The sequence below is a fragment of the Mobula birostris genome, chromosome 5 (assembly GCF_030028105.1).
Source record: "Mobula birostris isolate sMobBir1 chromosome 5, sMobBir1.hap1, whole genome shotgun sequence".
NCBI classification, from domain to species: Eukaryota; Metazoa; Chordata; class Chondrichthyes; order Myliobatiformes; family Myliobatidae; genus Mobula; species Mobula birostris.
In genome coordinates, this window is record NC_092374.1 from 196,164,031 (window position 1) to 196,188,134 (window position 24,104).

At 45.7% G+C, this 24,104-nt stretch overlaps 1 protein-coding gene across 2 annotated transcripts in view; it reads left to right on the plus strand.

Moving 5' to 3' along the window:
• The first annotated feature begins 1,759 nt into the window (after positions 1–1,759).
• The window catches only part of abhd16a (abhydrolase domain containing 16A, phospholipase), a 138,231-nt gene continuing 115,886 nt past the window's right edge, over positions 1,760–24,104 (plus strand). The window contains exon 1 of one of the 2 annotated variants that reach the window (XM_072259247.1): positions 1,760–1,865. In XM_072259247.1, the coding sequence (XP_072115348.1) occupies positions 1,785–1,865 (81 nt within the window). In that variant the 5' untranslated portion in view covers positions 1,760–1,784. The remainder of the gene's footprint in view (positions 1,866–24,104) is intronic. The other variant, XM_072259248.1, reaches the window with a different exon arrangement.

The following is a 24,104-nucleotide window of genomic DNA, read 5'->3' on the forward strand; positions in this document are numbered from 1 at the left end:
ACATCCACGGTGATGAAGTGTTTTGAGAGCTAGGTGATGAAACATATCAACTCCTACCAAATTAGGTCTGCTTCAATTTGCCTACTGGCTCAGCAGATACCATTTTAGAGGCTCTTCACTCAACCCTGGAACAAGTGGACAGCAAAGATACATACATCAGGATGCTCTTTATCAAATACAGCTTGGCAGTCAGTATTATCATCCCCTCAAAACTAATCTATAAGCTTCAAGACCTTGGCCTCAATACCTCCTTGTGCAATTGCATCCTGGATTTCCTCACTTGCAGACCCGAGTCAGTTTGGTTTGGGAACAGCTTCTCCACAATCTCCCTCAGTGAGTGCAGGAGTAGCACAAGGCTGTGAGCTTAGTCCCCTCCTCTACTCACTTTACACTTATGACTGTGAGACTAAGCACAATTCCATTGCCATATTTGTTTGCCAACGACTCCACTGTCGTAGGCCAAATCAATGTGGTGACGAATCAGCTCATAGGAGGGAGATTAAAAATATGGCTGTGGGTCCCACAACAACAACTTCTTACTCAATGTCAGCAAGACCAAGTGGCCGAGAATTGACTTCTGGAGGAGGAAACTAGAGGTCCATGAGCCAGTCCTCATCGGGGGGATCAGGGGTAGAGAGGGTCAGCAATTTAAAATTCCTCCATGTTATCAATTCAGAGGCTCAGCACGTAAGTACAATTAAGAAGAAAGCACTGCAGCACCTCTACTTCCTTAGAAGATTGCGAAGACTTGGAATGGCATCTAAAACTTTGACATACTACTGCAGACGTGTGGTGGAGAGTGTATTGACTGACAGTATCGCTGTCTGGTATGAAAACACCAATGGATATGGCAAAGATACGGTAATGGATATGGCAAAGTCCACCACAGGTAAAGCCCTCGCCACCAATGAGCACATCCATCGCCAAGGAACTCTTCCACCCAGTTCGTGCTCTCCTCTCGCAGCTGCCGTCAAGAGCCTCAGGACTCACACCACAAGGTTCAGGAACAGTTATTACCCCTCAACCACCAGGCTTTTGAAACAGAGGGGATAACTTCACTCAACCTCACTGAACTCTTCCCACAACCTATGGGCTCATTTTCAAAGACCCTTCATCTCATGCTTTTGATATTTATTCCTTATTTATTTGTTATTATTATTTCTTTCTTTTTTGTATTTACAATATTTGTTGTATTTTGCACAGTGGTTGTCAGCCATAGCATTTATTCTATTACGGTTATTGAATTTATTGAGTATGCCCACAAGAATATGAATCTCAGGGTTGTATATTGGTGATATATATATACTTTGAATATAAATTTACTTTGAACGACACACATCAAAGTTGCTGGTGAACGCAGCAGGCCAGGCAGCATCTGTAGGAAGAGGTGCAGTCGACGTTTCAAGCCGAGACCCTTCGTCACACTAAGTCAGGACGAAGGGTCTCGGCCTGAAACGTCAACTGCACCTCTTCCTACAGATACTGCCTGGCCTGCTGCGTTCACCAGCAACTTTGATGTGTGTTGCTTGAATTTCCAGCATCTGCAGAATTCCTGTTGTTTACTTTGAACGAGCTCTTTTTAAGAATGTCCACGGAAATAACAAAAATGCAGCTGCAAGGAAAATGCTAGAAATATTCAGCAGATCGGTCAGCGTCCGTGGAAATAGGTGCTTGCGTTTGCCTCGAGACTTCCTATCCTATCGAAATAGCTGCGGTCGCGTTTCTTCGCCGTGCTAGAGTGTACGTCGTGCGCCCCGTAGTCGGCGGTCGGCTGGGTGGTAGAGATGGTGGTGGGACTGTTGCGCTGCATTTTCGGACCGAAGCTGCGCCGAGTTCACCGTGGCGCTGACGGCTCGGTAAGTGAGGTCCGAATTGTTCGCAGTTTAAGATGAGGGATGTATGCGGCCGAACGATTAAAATGGGTCTAAACCCACAGTTTCCCCGACCTGTGATACGGTCTGGACAAGCTCTGTGCCTAGACCCGGCTCCGGTTCATTAACCAAGCTCTGCTATTGGCGATAGGGGCTGATGGACGGGGTGTCGCTCTCGCCAATTGGCTGTTCCTTCCGTCAATCAAGGATGGCGCTTGTTGCGTAAAGTGACTGACAGGAGACTGCGTGAGGAGGTGCAAAATGAAAGCGATCGAGTAAGGGTCTGCTATCGGGGGGCAAGAGAGATGTTTGCACTGTGCACCTTTCAGTGCAAGCGAGTAAGATGGATGGGGCAGCAGGGGATGACACAGAGCATTTGCAATAGAGAACAATTTGAAATTTGTATTATGCATGCAATAAGAGAATAAACCGCCAATATTGTCGCCAGTGACAGGAGGGAAAATGAGGGATATTGTTAACGTAGGCATCAGGAGAATGAGTAGGCCATTGTCCCTTAAACCTGTACTGCAAATTGATTAGATTGTGATTGTCTGCTCACCTCCACGTTTCCATGGTACCTTTTCTATTTGCAGTTTGTCTTTTGCATTTCGGTTGTTGGTCAGTCTTTAGAAACATAGAAAACCTACAGCACAATGCAGGCTCTTCAGCCCACAAAGCTGTGCTGAACATGTCCCTATCTTAGAACTACCTAGGCTTTGCCCATAGCCCTCTATTTTTCTAAGCTCTACGTAGCCATCCAGGAGTTTCTTAAAAGACCCTATCGTTTCCACCTGCACCGCCGCCGCCGGCAGCCCATTCCACGCACTCACCACTCTCTGCGTTAAAAAAATTACCCCTGACATCTCCTCTGTACCTACTTGCAAGCACCTTAAAACTATGCCCTCTCGTGCTAGCCATTTCAGCCCTGAGGAAAAGACTCTGACTATCCACATGATCAATGCCTCTCATCTTGTACATCAGGTCACTTCTCATCCTCCATCGCTCCGAGGAGAAAAGGCTGAATTCACTCAACCTATTCTCATAAGGCATGCTCCCCAATCCAGGCAATATCCTTGTAAATCTCCTCTGCACCCTTTGTATGGTTTCCATGCCCTTCCTGTAGTGAGGCGACCAGAACTGAGCACAGTACTCCAAGTGGAGTCTAACCAGGTTCCCATATAGCTGCAACATTACCTCTCGGCTCCTAAACTCAATCCCACGATTGATAAAGGCCAATGCACCTTCTTAACCACAGAGTCAACCTGGGTAGCAACTTTGACTGTCCTAGGGACTCGGACCCCAAGATCCCTCTGATCCTCCACACTGCCAAAAGACTTGCCATGAATGCTATATTCCGTGTGTAGTTTTTCCAATGATTCTATGGTATTTATTTGTTCTGTGAATGCCTGCAAGAAGATTAATCTCAAGGAAGTATATGGTGACATGTATTACTTTGATAATAAATTCGCTTTGAACTTCGAACCTTCTCACTCTTATTTGTCAAGAATCCCAACCTTAAAACCCTGCTGTGACTGGGCTTCCACTGTTGTTTGAGGAGGAGGTTTCCAGTCACGGAGGCAGGGAGTCTGCAGAAGAACTTGGACAGACTGGGCAGAGTCAGGTTTATTATCACTGACGTGTTGTTTCCTGGCAGCCGTTCAGTGTGATACATAAAATAGACGTGAATTACAATTACAAGATAAAACTAATGGTGCAAGAGTGGAATAGTGAGGTAGTGTCTGTGGGTTTTTGGATCATTCAGAAAGCTGATGGTGGTGGGGAAGAAGCTGATCCTGAAACATTAAGTCGGGGCCGTCAGGCTCCTGTACCTGTTCCTGATGGTGGTAATGGGAAGAAGGCACCTCCCAGGTGGTGATGGTCCTTAATGCTGGATGCTGCCTTGAGGCACCAAGGTGTCCTCAGTGAGGTGAGTTGTACCTGTGATGGAGCTGGCTGAGTACACTACCTACTGCAGCCTCTTGTGAATCCCTGCACTGGAGCCTCTACACCAGGCGTTGATGCAATCAGTCAAGTGCATTTCACAGTACATCTGTAGACTTTGGTGATGTATGGAATCCCCTCAAACTCCTAATGAAGCCTGGTCACTAGCTTACTTTATTTGTGCTTGCATTAATGTGTTGGGCCCATATTAATCCTCTAATCTGTTGAGTCTTCAGTAAGGACTGGTATGTGCTCCACTGACTCCCGCTTCCTCGGTCTTGTTTGCATCGAGTTGTTGCAACCTCTCAGCCAGCTGATCTGTCTCTGCTGCTATATGACTCCTTGACTGAGATTCTGCCGACAGCAGTTGCGTCATCGGGGGAATTTCTGGTTGAGCTGTGTCTAGCCACACTGTCATGCGTTTCGAGTGAGTCGAGTAGTTCGATGAGTACCCATCCTTGTGTTCATTGAGAGTGAGGCGAAGATGAGTATCTACACTGACTGTGGTCTCCTGTTGAGAAAGTCAAGGATCCAGTGGCAGAGGAAGGTTCAGATGCCCAGGTTTTGAAGCTTGTCGATTAGGACTGAGGTGATGATGGTGTTGAACACTGAGCTGTAGTCAATTAACAGCAGCCTGACGTAGGTGTTGCTACTGTCCAGGTGATCCAAGACCAAGGCAGGTGGAATACAGCAAAGGAAAGTCATGCACTTTCTTAGCAAGAATAAAGGTACAGCGTATTTTCTAAATGGGGAGGTGCAAAGGGCCCAGGATCCCGTGTGGTTAATTTGCAGATTAATTTGGTAGTAAGGAATGCGAATACAATGTTAATATTTAATTTTGAGATGACAATAATAACATCAAGAATGCACTTCTGAGCAACACACACAAACTGCTGGAGGAACTCAGCAGGCCAAGCAGCATCTATGGGGAAAAAAGTACAGTCAACGCTTCAGGCCAAGGCTCTTCATCAGGAGCCCTGCTGAAGGGTTTCGGCCTGAAACGTCGACTGGGAAATGGGAAAACTAGAGAATGGGAAAAGAAATCAGGTGTGATCGAACGGTGGAACAGATTGGATAGGCGGAAAGGCCTAATTTTGTTCCTAAATGCAAGAGATTCTATTGATGCTGGAATCCAGAGCAACACATACAAAATGCTTGAGGAACTCAACAGGTCAGGTAGCATTTATGGAGAGGAATAAACAGTCAATGTTTTGAGTTAAGCCCCTTCTGTCCCTATCTCTTATGGCCTCTTCTGAGGGTGAGAATTTTACCTCGTCTTTGTCTTGAATGGGTGACCTTTTTCTTTAGAATCTGAAACTAGGAGAGATTATATCATGAGGGAACATCCTCTGTACATCCAAGCTGTCCAATACCACTCGGGATCTGGCATGTTTTGGTCAATGCAACCAGAGGGTCAGATGGAAGGAATGTCGGGGAATTGAAGGGGGAAGTGAGGGAAATTGCATTGTGGAGGAAGAGGAGAACCTGTGGTGGTGCAGGAATGCTGGCATTGGCCTTGTGGTCGAGCTTTAGACATGAAAGTGTGAGTTACAAGCAGAAGTAGACCCTGATACTTCCAAGTGTGCACTGCCATTTTTTAAGCAGAGATTAGGATTAGCTTTATTTGTCACAGGTACATCGAAACATACAGTGAAATGCGTCGTTTGTGTCAAAGCAAATCAGGGGGGTTGTGCTGGGGGCAGTCTGCAAGTGTCACCATGCTTCCGGCGCCAACGTAGCGTGCCCACAACTCACTGGCCCTACTGGTACGTCTTTGGAGTGTGGGAGGAAACCGGAGCACCCGGACAACAGCCAAGCAGTCACGTGTTGAACGTACAAACTCCTTGCAGACAGCAGCGGGCATTGAATGCTGATTGATTTTACAGTTGGCGCGTAAAGCGTTGTGCCACTGTGCCACCCTCGATTAGTCTGTGGCTGATTTGCTTCTGTCTCAACTAATAGAGGTTCCCAGAGAGAAACAAGTCCTTCTGCCCACTGACTCACTTTGAGGCAATCATACAAGATAAAATATTCCAGCACAATACAGGTCCTTCGGCCCATGACGTTGTATTGACCTTTTGACCTACTCTGAATCAATATAATGCTTCCCTTCTGCATAGCCCTCCATTTTACTTTCATCCATGTGCCTTTCTAAGAGTATTTTAACTTACTGCCCATTACGCTTCTGGCGTTCAGGGCAGCAATGAAGGTCCTCCATCTCTGGTGGTGTTCAGGGCTTCCTTCATTGTGTCAGTAGCTTCCTCTTGGTGTTCTCTACCGTTAGTCATGCAGGTCCCAGGTGGAGACTCAGGAATACCATCACACTCGGATGTCGAACGATTCTTCTTTGCTGCTTCTGTAACAATTTTGTTTTAGGGTCAGGTTTGTGAACCTCCAAACCTGGAGGACCGGTGGGCCACTCTTACTCCGGCCTCTGCCCTCTGACCTGTTTGGCAAGGGTGACCCTCCCAAGAACCAAAGCATGAAGTGCTGATCCTCACCTCTGTCCCAGGATACTGACGGACTTTTACCGCTGTACCATTGAGAGCATACTCACCAACCGCATCTCAGTGTGGTACAGCAATTGTCCCGTATCGGACCGCAAAGCACCCCAGCATGTGGTGAAAACTGCCCAGCGGATTATCGGCACCCAATTGCCCACCATTTGAGAACATCTACCATAAACGCTGCCTGGGCAGGGCAAAAAGCATTATCAAGGATGCATCTCACCCTAACCATGGACTTTTTACTCTCCTCCCATCCGGTAGGTGCTATAGGAGCCTCCGCTCCCGCACCAGCAGGCACAGGAAGAGCTTCTTCCCTGAGGCTGTTACGCTGCTGAACCTCAGATCACACCGCTAAGCAGTATTACACCCATATTGTACTGTCTCAGTACTTTTATATTTGTGTGCTGTAGCACTTACTTTTTATTTGCAGTTATTTTGTAAATAACACCATTCTTTGCATTTCTGGTCAGATGCTAACTGCATTTCATTGGCTTTGTATCTGTACTTGGCACAATGACAATAAAGTTGAATCTAATCTAATATGTTTTATGATCTAAGAAATAGTTGAGACAGGTACAATTGTATCCTATAATAAACACTTGGATAGGTATATGGAAGGGTGGGGCTTGGGGGGATATGGACCAAATGCAGGAAATTGGGACCAGCTGGTTGAGCACTGTGGCTGTCATGCACTGGTTGGGCCAAAGGGCCTGCAATCATGCTGTATTGCTCTATCACTCTAATACCAGCTGTCAGGGTCGTTGAGGCACGCAAGCCTCCAAACCATGACAACTGTGTGGTCCTCTAGGAGAAAGAGTCTCTTAAAAGTTGTAGATATATCTGCCTCTACCAACAGCCCGTGCAGGATGTTCCATGCACCCACCACTCTGTGTGTGTGGGGGGGGGGTGGGGGAGAAAAACTACCTTTGACATCCTCCTGCACTTTCCTCCAATCACCTTAAAAGTATGCCCTCTTATATTAGCCGTTTCTGCTCTTGGAAAAGGGCGCTGTCTGTCCACTCTATCTCTAATCATCTTGTACACCTCCATCAAATCAGCTTTCATCCTCCTCCTCTCCAAAGTGAGAGCCCTAACTCAATCAACCTATCCTCGTGAAACATGGTCTCTAACCCAGGCGGCATGCTGGTAAATCTCCTCTGCACCCTGTCTGAATCTTCCCCATTCTCCGTATAATGAGGTGACCAGAACTAATACAGTACAGTGGCTTCATGCTGATTTGACCATTGGTTAATTGGGACATCTGCTCATTTGGGGCAACTCTTGGAAAACAAAAACTAATGGAGATAGTAGCTGGGATTCCCTTTGCTCATGTGGGTTGTGGTGGTTTTCAATTGGGACAGGAAACTGTTGCCTGACAGTCGTGTGCACTTGTGTGACCGTTAGACTCTATACTGTGCTTAGAGCAAACAAACTTTAAATAGTATCTGTTATGTGTGTTTCTGTTATGTTATCCATTTGGGCTGATGGCCGCTGATTCAAGAAGCAGTGAATTTTGATAATTTTGTTTTTTCTGACTTTTAAAAATTTTGAGACCCTTGCTAAGATGACACAAAAAGATTTTACACTCGTCAAAATAGTAACTACTTTACTGGACCAAATTAAAAGCTGTCCGGCGAACACCATTCATCACCAGCAAGATGAACTGAGAGAAGAATGGGTATTACGCGAGGGACAGCAGGGAACAGGGATCATCACAGAAATGAGAGTGTGAAGCAAAGGATCCCAATGCTGAGGCTCTCAATCAATGTCTTTCCATTGTACCCGGATGAGGTGTGCGTGTCAGTGGACCAATGTTAAAGAAACTAGTCAGAGGATCGAGCTAAGAAGCTGCGTCATGAGGATTTTAGTCATAGTAATAGTCATAGTCATACTTTACTAATCCCGGGGGAAATTGGTTTTCGTTAACAGTTGCTCCATAAATAATAGTAATAGAACCATAAATAGTAATATGTAAATTATGCCAGTAAATTATGAAATAAGTCCAGGACCAGCCTATTGGCTCAGGGTGTCTGACCCTCCAAGAGAGGAGTTGTAAAGTTTAATGGCCACAGGCTGGAATGACTTCCTATGATGCTCTGTGTTGCATCTCGGTGGAATGAGTCTCTGGCTGAATGTACTCCTGTGCCCATCCAGTACATTATGTAGTTGATGGGAGACATTAACCAAGATGGCATGCAACTTGGACAGCATCCTCTTTTCAGACAACACCGTCAGAGAGTCCAGTTCCATCCCCACAACATCACTGGCCTTAAAGCAATGGATGGTTGTTTGTCTGGATGTAAATGCAGGCATCACATTAAATTCTAGTCTGGCCTGATATCTGGTGGGTGAGAGGGTGCTGCATATGATCGAAGTAAGCTGCAGAGAGTTGTAAGCTGCAGAGAGTTGTAAAGTTAGTCAGCTCCATCATGGGTATCCTCCGTACTATCCAAGACATCTTCAAGGAACAGTGCTTCAAAAAGTCGGCGTCCATTGTTAAGGACCCTACCCTAGGACATGCCCTTTTCTCACTGTTACCATCAGACAGGAGGTACAGAAGCCCGAAGGCACACACTCAGCCATTCAGGAGCAGCTTCTTCCCTGCGGCCATCTGATTTCTGAATAGACATTGAACCCATGAACACTATCTCATTACCTTTCAAAGTTGCTGGTGAACGCAGCAGGCCAGGCAGCATCTGTAGGAAGAGGTACAGTCGACGTTTCAGGCCGAGACCCTTCGTCAGGACTAACTGAAGGAAGAGTGAGGAATTTTTTTTTGCATTATGTATTTAATTTAGCTATTTAATATATAATATACATACTTTAATTCCATCCAGCTGAAGGGTCTCGGCCTGAAATGTCGACTGTACTCTTTTCCATGGATGCTGCCTGGCCTGCTGAGCTCCTCCAGCATTTTGTGTGTGTTGCTTTAATTAAGTTCTTTTTTTATATCATTAAGTATTGCAATGTACTGCAGCCACAAAGATGACAAACTTCATGACGTGTTGGTGATTTTAAACCTGATTAAGATTCTGATTCTGAAGTCAAGAATGCACATGGCAAGAAAGATGGTGCTGATCCTATAAGTGCAGAAACATGGAACTCCACAAAATTCCCCGACTTGTGCAAAAAAGAGATCAAAAAATAGTGAGGTAGTGCAGATGGGTTCATCGTCCATTCAGAAAGAAGCTGTTCCTGAAATGTTGAGGCACCTCCTCTCTGATGGGAGCAATGCGAAGGGGGTAGGTAAAGCACAAATAAGTTAATATTATAATTCAAAGTGAATGTAGTGTGCAGTGTCAGTGTATAGTGCCAGGAGCTGATGAAAAGAAGTTGTTGGTTATTGGGGAAAAGTGTTCACTTCTGAAATTTTAAAGAAATAGCTGATGAGTTGGACATGGAGCTACAATGGAAATGAAGATAAGTTCTTCTGCTTGTTGACAATTGTGCAGCACACCCTAATTTAAAAGGTTTGAGTTTCTGCCCAGTGATACAACAAGCAACACATATAAAATGCTGGAGGCACTCAGCAGGCCAGGCAGCATCTGTGGAAAAAAAGTGTAGTCGACGCTTTGGGCCAAGACCCTTAGGCAGGACTGGAGAGGAAAGCTGAGGAGGAGATTTAGAAGTTAGGGGAGGGGAGAGAGAAACACAGGGTGATAGTTGAAACCTGAAGCGGGAGGGATGAAGTAAAGAGCTGGGAAGTTGATGGGTGAAAGAGATACAGGGCTGGAGAAGGGGGAGTTTGACAGAAGAGGACAGAAGAAAGAAAAGGAGGAGGAGCACCACCATTCCCTTTTCCCTCTTTCACCTTATCTCCTTGCCCGCCATTTGCCTCCCTCTGGAGTCGCAGAGGGAGCAGTCCCTGCGGAAAGGAAAGCAGAGAGTCGGCTGGGGGAAGATGTACTTGGTGGTGGAATTCCTTTGGAGATGGCGGACGTTATGGAGAATTATGCGCTGGACGTGGAGGATAGTCGGGTGGTAGGTGGGGACAAGAGTAGCCCTATCCCTGGTAGGGTGGCAAGAGCATAGGGTGAGGGCAGACATGTGAAATGGAAGAGATGCAGTTGAGAGCAGCATTGATCATGGAGGAAGGGAAATCCCTTTCTTTGAAGAAGGAGGACGTCTCCTTTGTTTTGGAATGAAAAGCCTCATCCTGAGATCAGATGTGGCGGGGATGGAGGACTTGAGAGACGGGGATCGTGTTTTACAAGTAACAGGGTGGGAAGAAGTATAGTCCAGGTAGCTGTGGGAGTCCGTGGGGTTATAATACATATCAGCAGATGAGCTGTCTCCAGAGACAGAGACTGTGAGATCGAGAAAGGGTAGGGAGGTGTTGGAAATGGACCAGGTAAATCTGAGGGCTGGGTGGAAGTTGGAGGCAAAGTGGAAGAAGGAAGCAGCACCAATGCATTTGTCGATGTAGCGCAGGAAACGTTGGGGAGGGACATCAGTGTAGGCTTGGAACATAGACTGTTCCACGTAGCCAACAAACAGGCAGGCATAGCTGGGACCCATGCGGGTGCCCATAGCAACATCTTTTGTTTAAAGGAAGTGGGAGGAGCCAAAGGAGAAATTATTAAGAGTGAAGACGTTCCACTAGATGGAGGAGAGTGGTGGTTGAGGAGAACTGGTTGGGTCTGGTGTCCAGAAAGAAACAGAATCTATGTGTGGAGACAGGACATGTGGGTGAGGTCCTAAATGAATTCAAACATTGATTCTATATTAATAAATGAGCAGGATGTGAAAGGTCATGAGTACAGGACAGTGCACGTTTAGTCAGGAGCATGTCAGTATTGTAAAGGTGGAGGTGTTAGATGTCTTGGACCTCATAAATGTCAACAGATTCCCAGGGCCAGGTGAGGTCTGTCCCACAATGCTAAAGGAAGCAAAGGAGGAGATAACTGGGGCCCTGATTAGTCACAGAATACAGTACAGCACAGGCTGTTCAGCCCACGATATTGTGTTGACCTTTTAACGTACATCAAGAGTAATCTTTTGGTTAGCTACGTCACGGTGTAGTCGTAGTCAGACAGCATGGAAGCAGGGTCTTCAAGCCATGAACGCTCATTTACACCAATTTCAGAGACACAATGTTATACTGCCATTCAGCTCAATTCGTTCATGCTGACCGTCTAACTAGGGAGCACGAGACAGGAATCTGGAGCAACTCACAATGTGCTGGAGGAATGCAGGGATCCAGCCTGAGACACGGACAATGTCATTCCTCCCACCAAAGCTGATTTCCTCCTACAGGTTGTGTGTCGCCCTTCGAACTAGTCCCAATTGCTCATGTTTGACCCATATCCCTCTGAGCCTTTCCTATCCAAGTGTCTACCTAAGTGTCTTCTCAATGTTGTATTGTACCAACCTCAACCACTTCCTCAGGCAGCTCGTGCAATATAGACACCACTTACTGCGTGAAGAAGCTGCCCCGGGGGGTCGCTTTTAAATCTCTCCTAATACGCTATTACGCTAAGCAGTATTGCACCCATATTGTACTGTCTCACTACTTTTATATTTGTGTGCTGTAGCACTTACTTTTTATTCGCAGTTATTTTGTAAAAAACACTGTTCTTTGCATTTCTGGTTAGATGCTAACTGCATTTCATTGGCTTTGTACTCGGCACAATGACAATGAAGTTGAATCTAATCTAATCACTTTAAGCCTGTGCTCGCTGGTTCTAGATTCTCTATCCCTGGGAAGGGACAGCAGGGTAGCGTTAGCACAGTGGCATCACAGTCCAATTCCAGCATCCTCTGTTAGAAAGTGTCTACGTTCTTCCCGTGTGTGTGCATTTCCTCTGGGTGCTCTGGCTTCCTCTCACAGTCCAAAGATGTACCGGTTAGTGGGTTCATTGGCCATTGTAAATTGTCCTGTAATTAGGCCAGGTTTAGTGGTGTGGCGCGTCAGCCGTAAGGGCTTGTTCTGCGCTGTGTCTCTAACAAAACATATGTATATCAAAAAGACCAAGTGTGCATTCACCCTAACTGTGGCTGTCATTGTGGTTAGCACAACGCTTTACAGTGCCATTGACCCAGGTTCAATTCCTGCCACTGTCCTTAAGGAGTCTATATGTTCTTCCCGTGAGCGCATGGGTTTGTTCTGGGTGCTCCGTTTCCTCCCAGGGTCCAAAGACGTACTGACTGGTGGGTTAATTGGTCATTGTAAATTGTCCTGTGACTACGCTAGGGTTTAATTAGGGTTTAACCGGAAGTACCTATTCAGCGCTTTATCTTAATAAATAAATAAACAAACCGTTTTATACACTTTCATACCGACACCCCGAGTCTGACGCTCCAGTGAATAAAGTTGCAGCCTGCTCAACCTCTCCCTGTAACTCAGTCCCTCTCATCCGGCCATCATCTGTAAATCTTTTCTGCGCTCTTTCCAGCTTAACGGCAGCTTCTCTGGAGGAGGGCGACGAAAACTAAACACAATACTGGGGTGATCGTAGACAACTGCTATTCAGTGAGGAGTTAAAGGGAGGGTATGCCAACTCCCACACGTGGCCAGCACTGGAGGTCAGGATTGAATTCGGGTTATGGGAGCTCGAAGGCAGCAGTACTAACAGCTGAGCCAGCACCTCTGCCTCCTTTGCCCCCTCTCACCCCATTCCTTGACCTTAGTTTCAGATCATTGCTGGGGCATTTGCCATTTCTCATCATGTGCCCTCTTTGATCTGAGAAAGCTGATACTGCAGTGATTCAGGGAAAACTTCCCGCAACTGCATTTAACTAAATTAATGTTGTCTCAGAAATAATTTGCATGTCCTGTAAGTATAATGAAAAGCGCAGGCTGCCAGGGGAGGAAAATCATTCCTGTACCCCTGAAACTCGTTTTTTTTCTCTCTCTCTCACACATATATACGACCATCAACTCTCCTCTGACCACACTAAGGGTAAATTATAGCGGCCAATTCACCCACCTGCACATGGAGAGATGTGGGAGGAAGCCAGGCTTCCAGGGAACTGTACAGACTGCACCCAGGGTCAGGGTCGCAGTCTTTTTTTATTTCATTAATTAATCTGTATTCGTTATTAATGAAACATACAAAGGAAAAAAAATCGCACAAAACTTTTCACATTTATGGTCAGTGCACTCAGAAGTGTTAACACTTATTTTAAAACCATAGCAAAGGTTTCCACCTGGAGTGATGCACCATTTCAATGTTTGAGGGACTTCCCCACCCAACTCAGCTCCTCCATGTCCAGTAGCTGAAAGAGCTTCGACTGGTATCCTGACATTACCTCATAGCCTGGTTTGGAAACACCAATGTCCAAGAATGGAAAGGCCTACAAAATGTGGTGGATACAGTCCAGTCTATCAAAGGAAAAGCCCTCCCCACCACTGAGCACGCTGTCGCAGGAAAACAGCATCCATTATCAAGGTCTCCCACTATCCAGAACATGCTGTCTTCTCATTTCTGCCATCGGGAAAGAGGTAGAGGAGCCTTAGGTCCCACACCACCATGTTCAGGAACAATTATTACCCTACAACAATCAGGTCCTGAACCAGCTTGGATAACTTCTAGAGTTCGTCTGTCCAATCATAGTTGTCAGAATCTTCTGTTGACCTGAGACTGTCTGTCCCATTGTGGCTCCATTGTGTTGAGCTGTTTCATGTGGTCATGGACAGAGCACTTGCCATCACCAGGTTGTGATGTATCCAGACAGGATGCTCTCTGTGGTGCATCAATATAAATTAGTAAGAGTCAATGTGGACATGCCGAATTTTGTTAGCCTTCTGATAAAGGCTCAGAGGTGTTGTCCCTGGTACTTATGTAGAAGAGAACAGACTATTGCTTGGAATCTGAAGTTTTCATCCGTCCTCACCTCAGCAACGTTGATGCAAACAACAGTGTACACTATACACCCTCAACAACATGATAATAGCGTAAGACATAGGCGCAAGATCAGGCCATTCGGCCCATCTAGTCTGCTCCACTGTTCGATCATGGCTGATTAACACTCAGTGGCTACTTTATTAGGTACATATGTTCACCTTGTTAATGTAAATATCTAATCAGCCAATCATGTGGTGGTAACTCAATGCATGAAAGCATGCAGACATGGTCAAGAGGTTTACTTGTTGTCTAGACCAAACATCAGAATGGTGAAGAAATACGTTCTAAGTGACTTTGACTGTGAAATGATTGTTGGTGCCAGACGGGGTGGTATGAGTATCTCATATTGCTCTAACTGCTGATCTGGGATTTTCATATACAACAGTCTCTAGAGTTCACAGAGAATGGTGCGAAAAATATTAAAAACTAAATCCAGTGAGCAGCAGTTCTGTGGGTGAAAACACCTTGTTAGTAGAGAAGTCAGAGGAGAATGGCCAGACTGGTGGAAACTGATAGGACGATGACAGTAACTCAAATAACCATGCATTACAGCAGTGGTGTGCCGAAGAGCTTCTCTGAAAGCACAGCTCATCAAACCTTGAAGTGGATGGGCTGTAGTAGCAGAAGACTACAAACATACAGTCCGTGACCACTGCTGAGGTGCAGCAGGTACCTAACAAAGTGACCACTGAGTATATATTCCCTTTCGCTGTAACCTTGACACCCTCATTAATCAAGAACCTATCTACCTCTGTTTTAAATATACCCAGTGACCTGGCTGCACTTCTGTCTGTGGCAATGAATTCCACATATTCACCTCGCTCTGGTTAAAGGAATTCCTCTTCATCTCTGTTCTAAAGGGACGTCCTTGTATTTTGAGGCTGTGCCCTCTGGTCCTAGACTTTACCACTATAGAAAACATCCACTCCATCTAGGCCTTTCACTGCTATACAAGCCCTTTAACCTTTGGCACTTTTGGCTTTAATTTTATTCCTGATAACAAACTTTCCCACCACTATCCCTCCAACACTCTCTGCCAGAGTAGGTCATTCACATAACTTTCATTTAATCCTTTGCAATCATCTGCCTTCAGTCCGAATATGGAAATACTCCAATGGCTTGGCACACTCAGCACTTTAGTACTGGACTGGATGGCTTTCTACACTGCTAGTTGTTCTTCACATTGGAACTGCAATCTGTCTTTAAAATTCAGAAAGAAAACTGAACTTGTTGGAAATCTAAAACACAAACAGAAATACTCCGAAGGCTAGCCCTCATCCGTAGGGAGGGAAACAGAATTTGAGGCGTCAGGTTAGTGCAGTAGTTAGCATAATGCTATTACAGCGCTCATGACCGAGCTCTCTGTAAGATATATGTATGTTCTTCCAGGATTTCCTTCGGGTGCTCCTGTATCTTCCCACATCCTAAAGACATTAATGAGTTATGGGTGTGCTCTGTCGGAGCCAGTGGGCACGTGGCCTAGTGGTTAAGGCATTCAGAGCTGTCTCTATTTCCTGAGGAGACTGAGGTCCTTTAACATCTGTTGGATGATGCTATGGATGTTCTACGAGTCTGTGGTGGCCAGTGCTATCATGTTTACTGCTGTGTGCTGGGGCAGCAGGCTGAGGGTAGCAGACACCAACAGAATCAACAAACTCATTCGTAAGGCCAGTGATGTTGTGGGGATGGAACTGGACTCTCTGACGGTGGTGTCTGAAAAGAGGATGCTGTCCAAGTTGCATGCCACCTTGGACAATGTCTCCCATCCACTACATAATGTACTGATTGGGCACAGGAGTATATTCAGCCAGAGACTCATTCCACCGAGATGCAACACAGAGCGTCATAGGAAGTCATTCCTGCCTGTGGCCATCGAACTTTACAACTCCTCCCTTGGAGGGTCAGACACACTGAGCCAATAGGCTGGTCCTGGACTTATTTCCATCTGGCATAATTTACATATTATTATTTAATTATTTATGGTTTTATATTGCTATATTTATACTCTATTCTTGGTTGGTGCAACTGTAACGAAACCCAATTTCCCTCGGGATCAATACAGTATGACTATGACTATGACTAGCAATCTGAAGGTGTTGAGTTGGAGCGCCAGCTGTGTTGTGTCTTTGAGCAAGGCACTTAACCACACAGTGCTCTGCGACGACACTGGTGCCAAGCTATATGGGTCCTAATGTTCTTCCCTTGGACAACATCAGTGCCGTGGACAGGGGAGACTTGCAGCATGGGCAACTGCCAGTCTTCCATACAACCTTGCCCAGGCCTGCACCCTGGAGAGTGAGGACTTTCCAGGTGCAGATCCATGCTCTCGCAAGACTAACGGATGCCTTTAACGTAGGATCCGGCAGTATGGTCACACTTGCATGTCCCAGCACGTCCTCATCTTGTGTATGTTGTTGACTAATGTTTCAATGTACGTGTGTTCAAAAGGTGAACCACCCAGGACATGCCTTTTTCATATTGCTACCATGAGGGAGGAGGTACAGGAGCCTGAAGACAGACATCCAACATTTTACGAACAGCTTCTTACCCACCCCTCCAAGACAACCACAACCTTGTCGTGGTGTGGAGGCTTGTGTGCCTCAATGACCCAGAGAACATTGTTGGCAGGGGTCAGGGAGTTGTGCTTTGGCTTTTGGAAGGGTCGTCCATCCCAAATAGGTCAAAGGGTAGAGGCCAGACTAGGTGGTTCATTGGCCCTCCAGGTACAGTTGATAGAGTTTAAAGGAATGGGGGATTCTCAGATTCCTGTAAACAATGGATTCAGTATTGACAATGTCTGTGACTGCAGTGTGTTTGAATAATGTCTCACAGCTGCTTTCTTTGGAGCAAGGTAAGGGTTAGAATTCACCTAGATCCGCATCAGATGTCTCTGGGCTTTTCACACCTTTTGATTTTGACAAAAAAGCAGTACCTGATGGAAATTAGACAGAACATTCCTTTCTTAATTCAAGCATAAATTTGATGGATGTTCTTATCTTTGTAATTAAGTTGTGGCTTCAGCAAACCAGGTAGGACATTCTTTTCTTTAACTAATGAGGCTGGAGTGTCTAACAAACTGATTGTTCTTTTGTATCAATAGTCCATTGACTTGGCCGGAATGGTTATCAAACTGTTTGTTCTTTTGTATCGGTGGCCTTATAACTTCTGACAATTCTGACATTGGGCAGTGAACTTGTAGAACCGCCAGGGAGATGAGAAAGGTTCTCTCCCTGATGTCGGGTCCAAGTTCACTCGCCGGCTGAGCTCGAAATAAACGGGTGAAAAGATAAGTAACAGTCTTTTTGTGCTGTCGTTATCTGATCCAGCAAAGTTACGTTTACACAGTGGTCCAGCTCCCTGACTGGGAAAGCAAAACTGTTACAGAAACAGCAATGAAGAAGCCTTCCACATCTGAGTGCAATGGTATACCTGGGTCTCCGCCCGGGACTTGCCTGACTGACAGTAGTGAAAACCGAGAGGAAGCTACTGGCACAATGAAGGAAGCCCTGAACTCTGGCACGATCAGGACCAAAACTGGTTTCTGGAATGCGTGGGCCGTGGTCAACACCGGCAAGCTAGCACAAATAACTAGAAATGTGTTGTTGCAACCTGCGTATACCGGGCGTCAGAGAAATCAGATGGAGAGGGTCTAGCAGACTAAAAGCAGCAACTAGTGAAACAGTTTAATACTCAGGAAGTGAAGATGGTCAGTATCATGATGGTGTTGCAAAATATGGGGATCAGCCAACAGCAGCGTCTGGTGAAGCTGTACCAGAGCTGTGTTCTTGTATGGGTCAGAATGCTGGTGCATGACAGCGAGTGACCTTACCAAGCTGTCAGTCCGCACCACGAGCTTCTGGAAGGTCCTCCGAATCTTCTAGCCAAGAAAGATACTCAATCATGCCCTACTACTTCAGTGTCGTCAAGAGGACGTGGCCACAATCATCATGAGGAAACTTTGGAGATGGATTGAGCATGTGATGAGAATTGAGTCCAACTTTATCATAAGGACACTAGACCCCTGAAGGGCAAAGGGCGGAGAAAAAGCAGGAAACGAAAAGCTACTTGGCGCCGGATCTTGAGCCAACATTTGGGACCCTGAACCATACCTGGGGCGCAGTGGAGAAGATGACCAAGGGCAGAGATGGAGGACCTTCATTGCCACCCTAAAAGCCAGCAGCGCAATGGGCAGTAATCTGCCATCAGATTTCTGAATGGACAATAAACCCATGCACACTACTTACCTATTTTTTTTTTCATCATTTGCTCTTTTTGCACGACGTAGTTTTTCTTTATATATTTCTTACTGTAATTTATAATTTTTTCTTATATAATGCAATGTACTGCTGCTGTAAAAGAATAAATTTCATGACATATGCCAGTGATATTAAACCTGATTCTGATAAAGCCAATTAGTAATCTTTCAAAATATAGTTTTGATATATAAAAAACATTTGCCAATGTGCGGATAGCATGTCATTGGAGCTGTACTGAAATGCAAACTGTGAAGATGTGAGGCATGAACTGGCTATGGTAGATTGGGAAATTACTTCTAAATCTCTGCCAGTAAACTGGCAAAGCAAAGTTTTAAAGATACATAATGTAGTAATAATATATAATCCCCTAAAGCAAAAAAAAGACAGCAGAAAAAAAAAATGGTCCCAGTGTGGTTATCGAAAGAAGTTAAAGATAGTTTTAGGTCAAAGGGGAAAAAGTTGTAAAGTTGCTATAAAAAAAAGCAAGTCTGACGATTGGGGAAATTTCAAAATTTGGCAAAGGAGAACTCAATTATTGATAAGGAAAGGGAAACTTGAACATGAGGGTAGAATGTAAGAAACTTAAAAATAGACAGCAAATGCCTCTGTTAGCAAATACCAGAGACACAAGAGACTGCAGATGCTGGAAACCTGGAGCAACACACAAAAAGCTGGAGGAACTCAGTGTGTCAGGCAGTGTCGATGGAGGAAGTGGAGAAATTTCCCTCCATAGATGCTGCCTGACCCAGTCATCAAATAGCAGTTTGCTAAGATTGAGGGGAACCTGAGGGGCAACTATTCCATGCAGAGGGTGGTAAGTGTATGGATGAGCTGCTTGTGTGTTTGATGGCTTCAGACCTATACTTGCTGGAACTTAGGAGAATGAGAGTGGATCTCATTGAAACCTGCCGAATACTGAAAGGAACACACAAAAAAGTTGCTGGTGAACGCAGCAGGCCAGGCAGCATCTCTAGGAAGAGGTGCAGTCGATGTTTCAGGCCGAGACCCTTCGTCAGGACTAACAGAAGGAAGAGTGAGTAAGGGATTTGAAAGTTGGAGGGGGAGGGGGAGATCCAAAATGATAGGAGAAGACAGGAGGGGGGCGGATAGAGCCAAGAGCTGGACAGGTGATAGGCAAAAGGGATACGAGAGGATCATGGGACAGGAGGTCCGGGAAGAAAGACAAGGGGGGGGCGGGGACCCAGAGGATGAGCAAGGGGTATATTCAGAGGGACAGAGGGAGAAAAAGGAGAGTGAGAGAAAGAATGTGTGTATAAAAATAAGTAACAGATGGGGTACGAGGGGGAGGTGGGGCCTTAGCGGAAGTTAGAGAAGTCGATGTTCATGCCATCAGGTTGGAGGCTACCCAGACGGAATATAAGGTGTTGTTCCTCCAACCTGAGTGTGGCTTCATCTTTACAGTAGAGGAGGCCGTGGATAGACATGTCAGAATGGGAATGGGATGTGGAATTAAAATGTGTGGCCACTGGGAGATCCTGCTTTCTCTGGCGGACAGAGCGTAGATGTTCAGCAAAGCAGTCTCCCAGTCTGCGTTGGGTCCCGCCAATATTTAAAAGGCCACATCGGGAGCACCGGACGCAGTACATCACCCCAGTCGACTCACAGGTGAAGTATCGCCTCACCTGGAAGGACTGTTTGGGGCCCTGAATGGTGGTAAGGGGTGAAGTGTAAGGGCATGTGTAGCACTTGTTCCGCTTACACGGATAAGTGCCAGGAGGGAGATCAGTGGGGAGGGATGGGGGGGACGAATGGACAAGGGAGTTCTGTAAGGAGCGATCCCTGCGGAATGCAGAGGGGGGGGGGAGGGAAAGATGTGCTTAGTGGTGGGATCCCGTTGGAGGTGGCGGAAGTTACGGAGAATAATATGTTTGACCCGGAGGCTGGTGGGGTGGTAGGTGAGGACCGGGGAACCCTATTCCTAGTGGGGTGGCGGGAGGATGGAGTGAGAGCAGATGTACGTGAAATGGGGGAGATGCGTTTAAGAGCAGAGTTGATAGTGGAGGAAGGGAAGTCCCTTTCTTTTAAAAGGAAGACATCTCCCTCGTCCTAGAATGAAAAGCCTCATCCTGAGAGCAGATGCGGCAGAGACGGAGGAATTGCGAGAAGGGGATGGCGTTTTTGCAAGAGACAGGGTGAGAAGAGGAACAGTCCAGATAGCTGTGAGAGTCAGTAGGCTTATAGTAGACATCAGTGAATAAGCTGTCTCCAGAGACAGAGACAGAAAGATCTAGAAAGGGGAGGGAGGTGTCGGAAATGGACCAGGTAAACTTGAGGGCAGGGTGAAAGTTGGAGGCAAAGTTAATGAAGTCAGTGAGTTCTGCATGCGTGCAGGAAGCAGCACCAATGCAGTCGTCGATGTAGCGAAGGAAAAGTGGGGGACAGATACCAGAATAGGCACGGAACATAGATTGTTCCACAAAGCCAACAAAAAGGCAGGCATAGCTAGGACCCATACGGGTGCCCATAGCTACACCTTTAGTTTGGAGGAAGTGGGAGGAGCCAAAGGAGAAATTATTAAGAGTAAGGACTAATTCCGCTAGACGGAGCAGAGTGGTGGTAGAGGAATACTGAAAGGACTAGATAAGAGTGGACGTGGAGAGGATGTTTCCAATAGTGGGAGGGTCTAGGATGACAGGGGACAGCCTCAGAATAGAAGAAATTCTTATTAGGACAAATGTGAGGAAGCATTTCTTCTATTCTGTGATTCTGTGAAATTCATTACCACCAGCAGCTACGGAGTCCAAGTTATTGGATATATTTAAAGCGGAGGTTGATATGCTCTAGAATAGTAAGGGTGTCAAAGGTTACCGGGAGAAGAAACGAGAATGGAGTTGAGAGTGAAAATGAATCAGCCATGATGGAATGGTGGTGGAAACTTAGTGGTCCAAATGGCCTAGTTCCCCTCCTATGTCTTATGGTCTAAGAAGTGGTTGAGACAGGTACAATTGTATCCTTTAATAAACACTTGGATAGGTATATGGAAGGGTGGGACTTGAAGGGATATGGACCAAACGCAGGAAATTGGGACGAGCTGGTTGAGCACTGTAGCTGTCATGGACTGGTTGGGCCGAAGGGCCTGTATCCATGCTGTATTGCTCTATCACTCTAATACCAGTTGCCTCTACTTCAGTATGATTCAGTTTCTGAGACTGCAATAGTTTGATCTAAAACCAGTGCATTATGCCTAAACAAAGGAGACTTCACTGGGATGAGGGAGGAGTTGGTTAGGGTAGATTGGGAACACGGTGGGACAGTTGAGGAACAGTGGAAAACTTTCAAAGAGATTTTTTATGGTGCTCAATAAAAGTATATTCCAGTTAAAAAGCAAGGACAGTAAGGGTGGGGAGAGACAACCATGGATAACTAAGGAAATAATGGAAGGCATCAAAGTAAAAGCTTGTGCGTACAAAGTCGCCATGAATGGTGGGAAACTGGAAGACTGGGAAAACTTTAAAAAGCAACAAAGAACCACTAAGGGACCAATAAAGAAAGGGAAGGTAGAATATATGATATGATTATGAGGACACACAGTCCCCTTTTATTGTCATTTAGTAATGCATGCATTAAGAAATGATAAAAATGTTTTTCCAGAATGATATCACGAAAACACATGACAAACCGACTTAAAAACTAACAAAAACCACGTAATTATAACATAGTTACAACTGTGCAAAGCAATACAGTAATTTGATAAGAACAGACCATGGCACAGTAAAAGTCTCAGAGTCTCTCGAAAGTCCCATCATCTCACGCAGATGGTAAACCCCCAGCGCCGCCAACTTGCCGATGCAGCATCCCGGAAGCATCCGACCACAGTCCAACTCCGAGTCCATCCGAAAAACTCTGAGCTCCCGACCACCTATTCGACATCGAGCACTGAGCACCATCTCTGCTGAGCGTTTCGACCCCGGCCTCGGCAACAGGTGATATGCAAAGCCGAGGATTTGGGGCCTTCATCTCCGGAGATTCTCGGTCGCACAGCAGCAGCAGCAGCGAAGCAGGCATTTCAGAAGTTACTCCAGATGTTCCTCTGCGCTTTCAAGGCTGTCCCCATCAAATCTAGATTGATGTACGGCACCCCTAGTTACACATACGATATTCATTCGGAACGGCCGCGCGCGTTGCGTCGCGCCGCCATCTTCTCTTCCAATATGAAAGCAAACTGGCATAAGATATAACAATGGACAGTAAAAGGTTTTATAATTATATAACGTGGACAAGGGTGGCCAAAGTGAACATAGATCCCTTGAAGAATGAGAAGGTGGATTTGATAATGGGCAATGAAATGGCCGAGGCTTTGAATGACTATTCTGTGTTGGTTTTCACGGTGGAGGATATGTCTAACATGCTGAAGAGAGATGATGCGGATGCGATGAGGTGTGAGGACCTTGATCCGGTAGCTATCACTAAAGAGGTAATGCTGAGCAAACTTTCGGGCCTAAAGATAGACAAGTCCCCTGTCCTGATGGAATGCATCCCAGGGTACTGAAAGAAATGGCAGAGGTTATAGTTAAGATTTTGGTGATAATTTACTAAAATTCTGTGGATTGGTCCCAGCAGATTAGAAGGCGGTGAATGTCTCGCCACTGTTCAAAAAAGGAAATAGGCAAAAGGCAGGTAACTATAGGCCAGTTAGTTTAACACCTGTAGTTGGGAAATACTTGAAGCTATCATTAAAGAAGAAATAGCAAGGCATCTGGAAAGAAATGGTTCCATCAGGCAGAACGCAGCATGGATTCACAAAAGCAGGTCCTGCTTGACAAACTTACTAGAGTTCTTTGAGGATATAACAAGCGCAATGGATAGAGGGGAACAGATGGATGTTATTTACTTGGATTTCCAGAAGGTGTTCAATAAGGTGCCACATAACAGACTTATCCAGAAGCTAAGGATGCATAGAGTTGGGGGTGTTGTATAGCATGGATAGAGTATTAGTTAACCAATAGAAAGCAGAGAGTTGGGACACATAGGCATTACTCTGGTTGGCAATCAGTGGCAAGCGGTGTGCCACAGTGGTCGGTGCTGGGCCCACAACTGTTCACAATATACATTAACTATCTGGAAGAGGGGACAGAGTGTAGTGTATCTAAGTTTGCTGATGACACTAAAGTGAGTGGAAAAGCAACTTGTGCAGAGGATACGAAGAGGTAGAGATAGGTGAAGTGAGAGGGCAAGGGTCTGGCATATGGAGTACAATGTTGGTAAATGCAAGGTCATCCACTTTAGAAGGAAAAATTGAAGACCAGATAATTATTTAAATGGTAAAAGATTGCAGCATGCTGCTGTGCAGAAGGACTTGGGAGTGCTTGTGCAAAAGGGTAGTTTGCAGGCTATGAAGAAGGCAAATGGATTATTGGCCTCATTGCTAGAGCGATTGAATTTAAGAGCAGGGAGGTTATGCTGCAACTGTACAGGGGTACTGTTGAGGCCGTACCTGGAGTACTGTGTGCAGTTCTAGTCTCCTTACTTGGGGAAGGATATACTGGTCTTGGAGGCAGTTCACCAGGCTGATTCCAGAGATGCGGGGGTTAGGCTATGAGGAGAGATTGAGTCGCCTGGGACTGTACTCTTTGGAATTAAGAAGGATGAGAAGAAATCTTATTGAAAGATAAAATTATGAAAGGGATAGATAAGATAGATGTAGGATAGTTTTTTCCACTG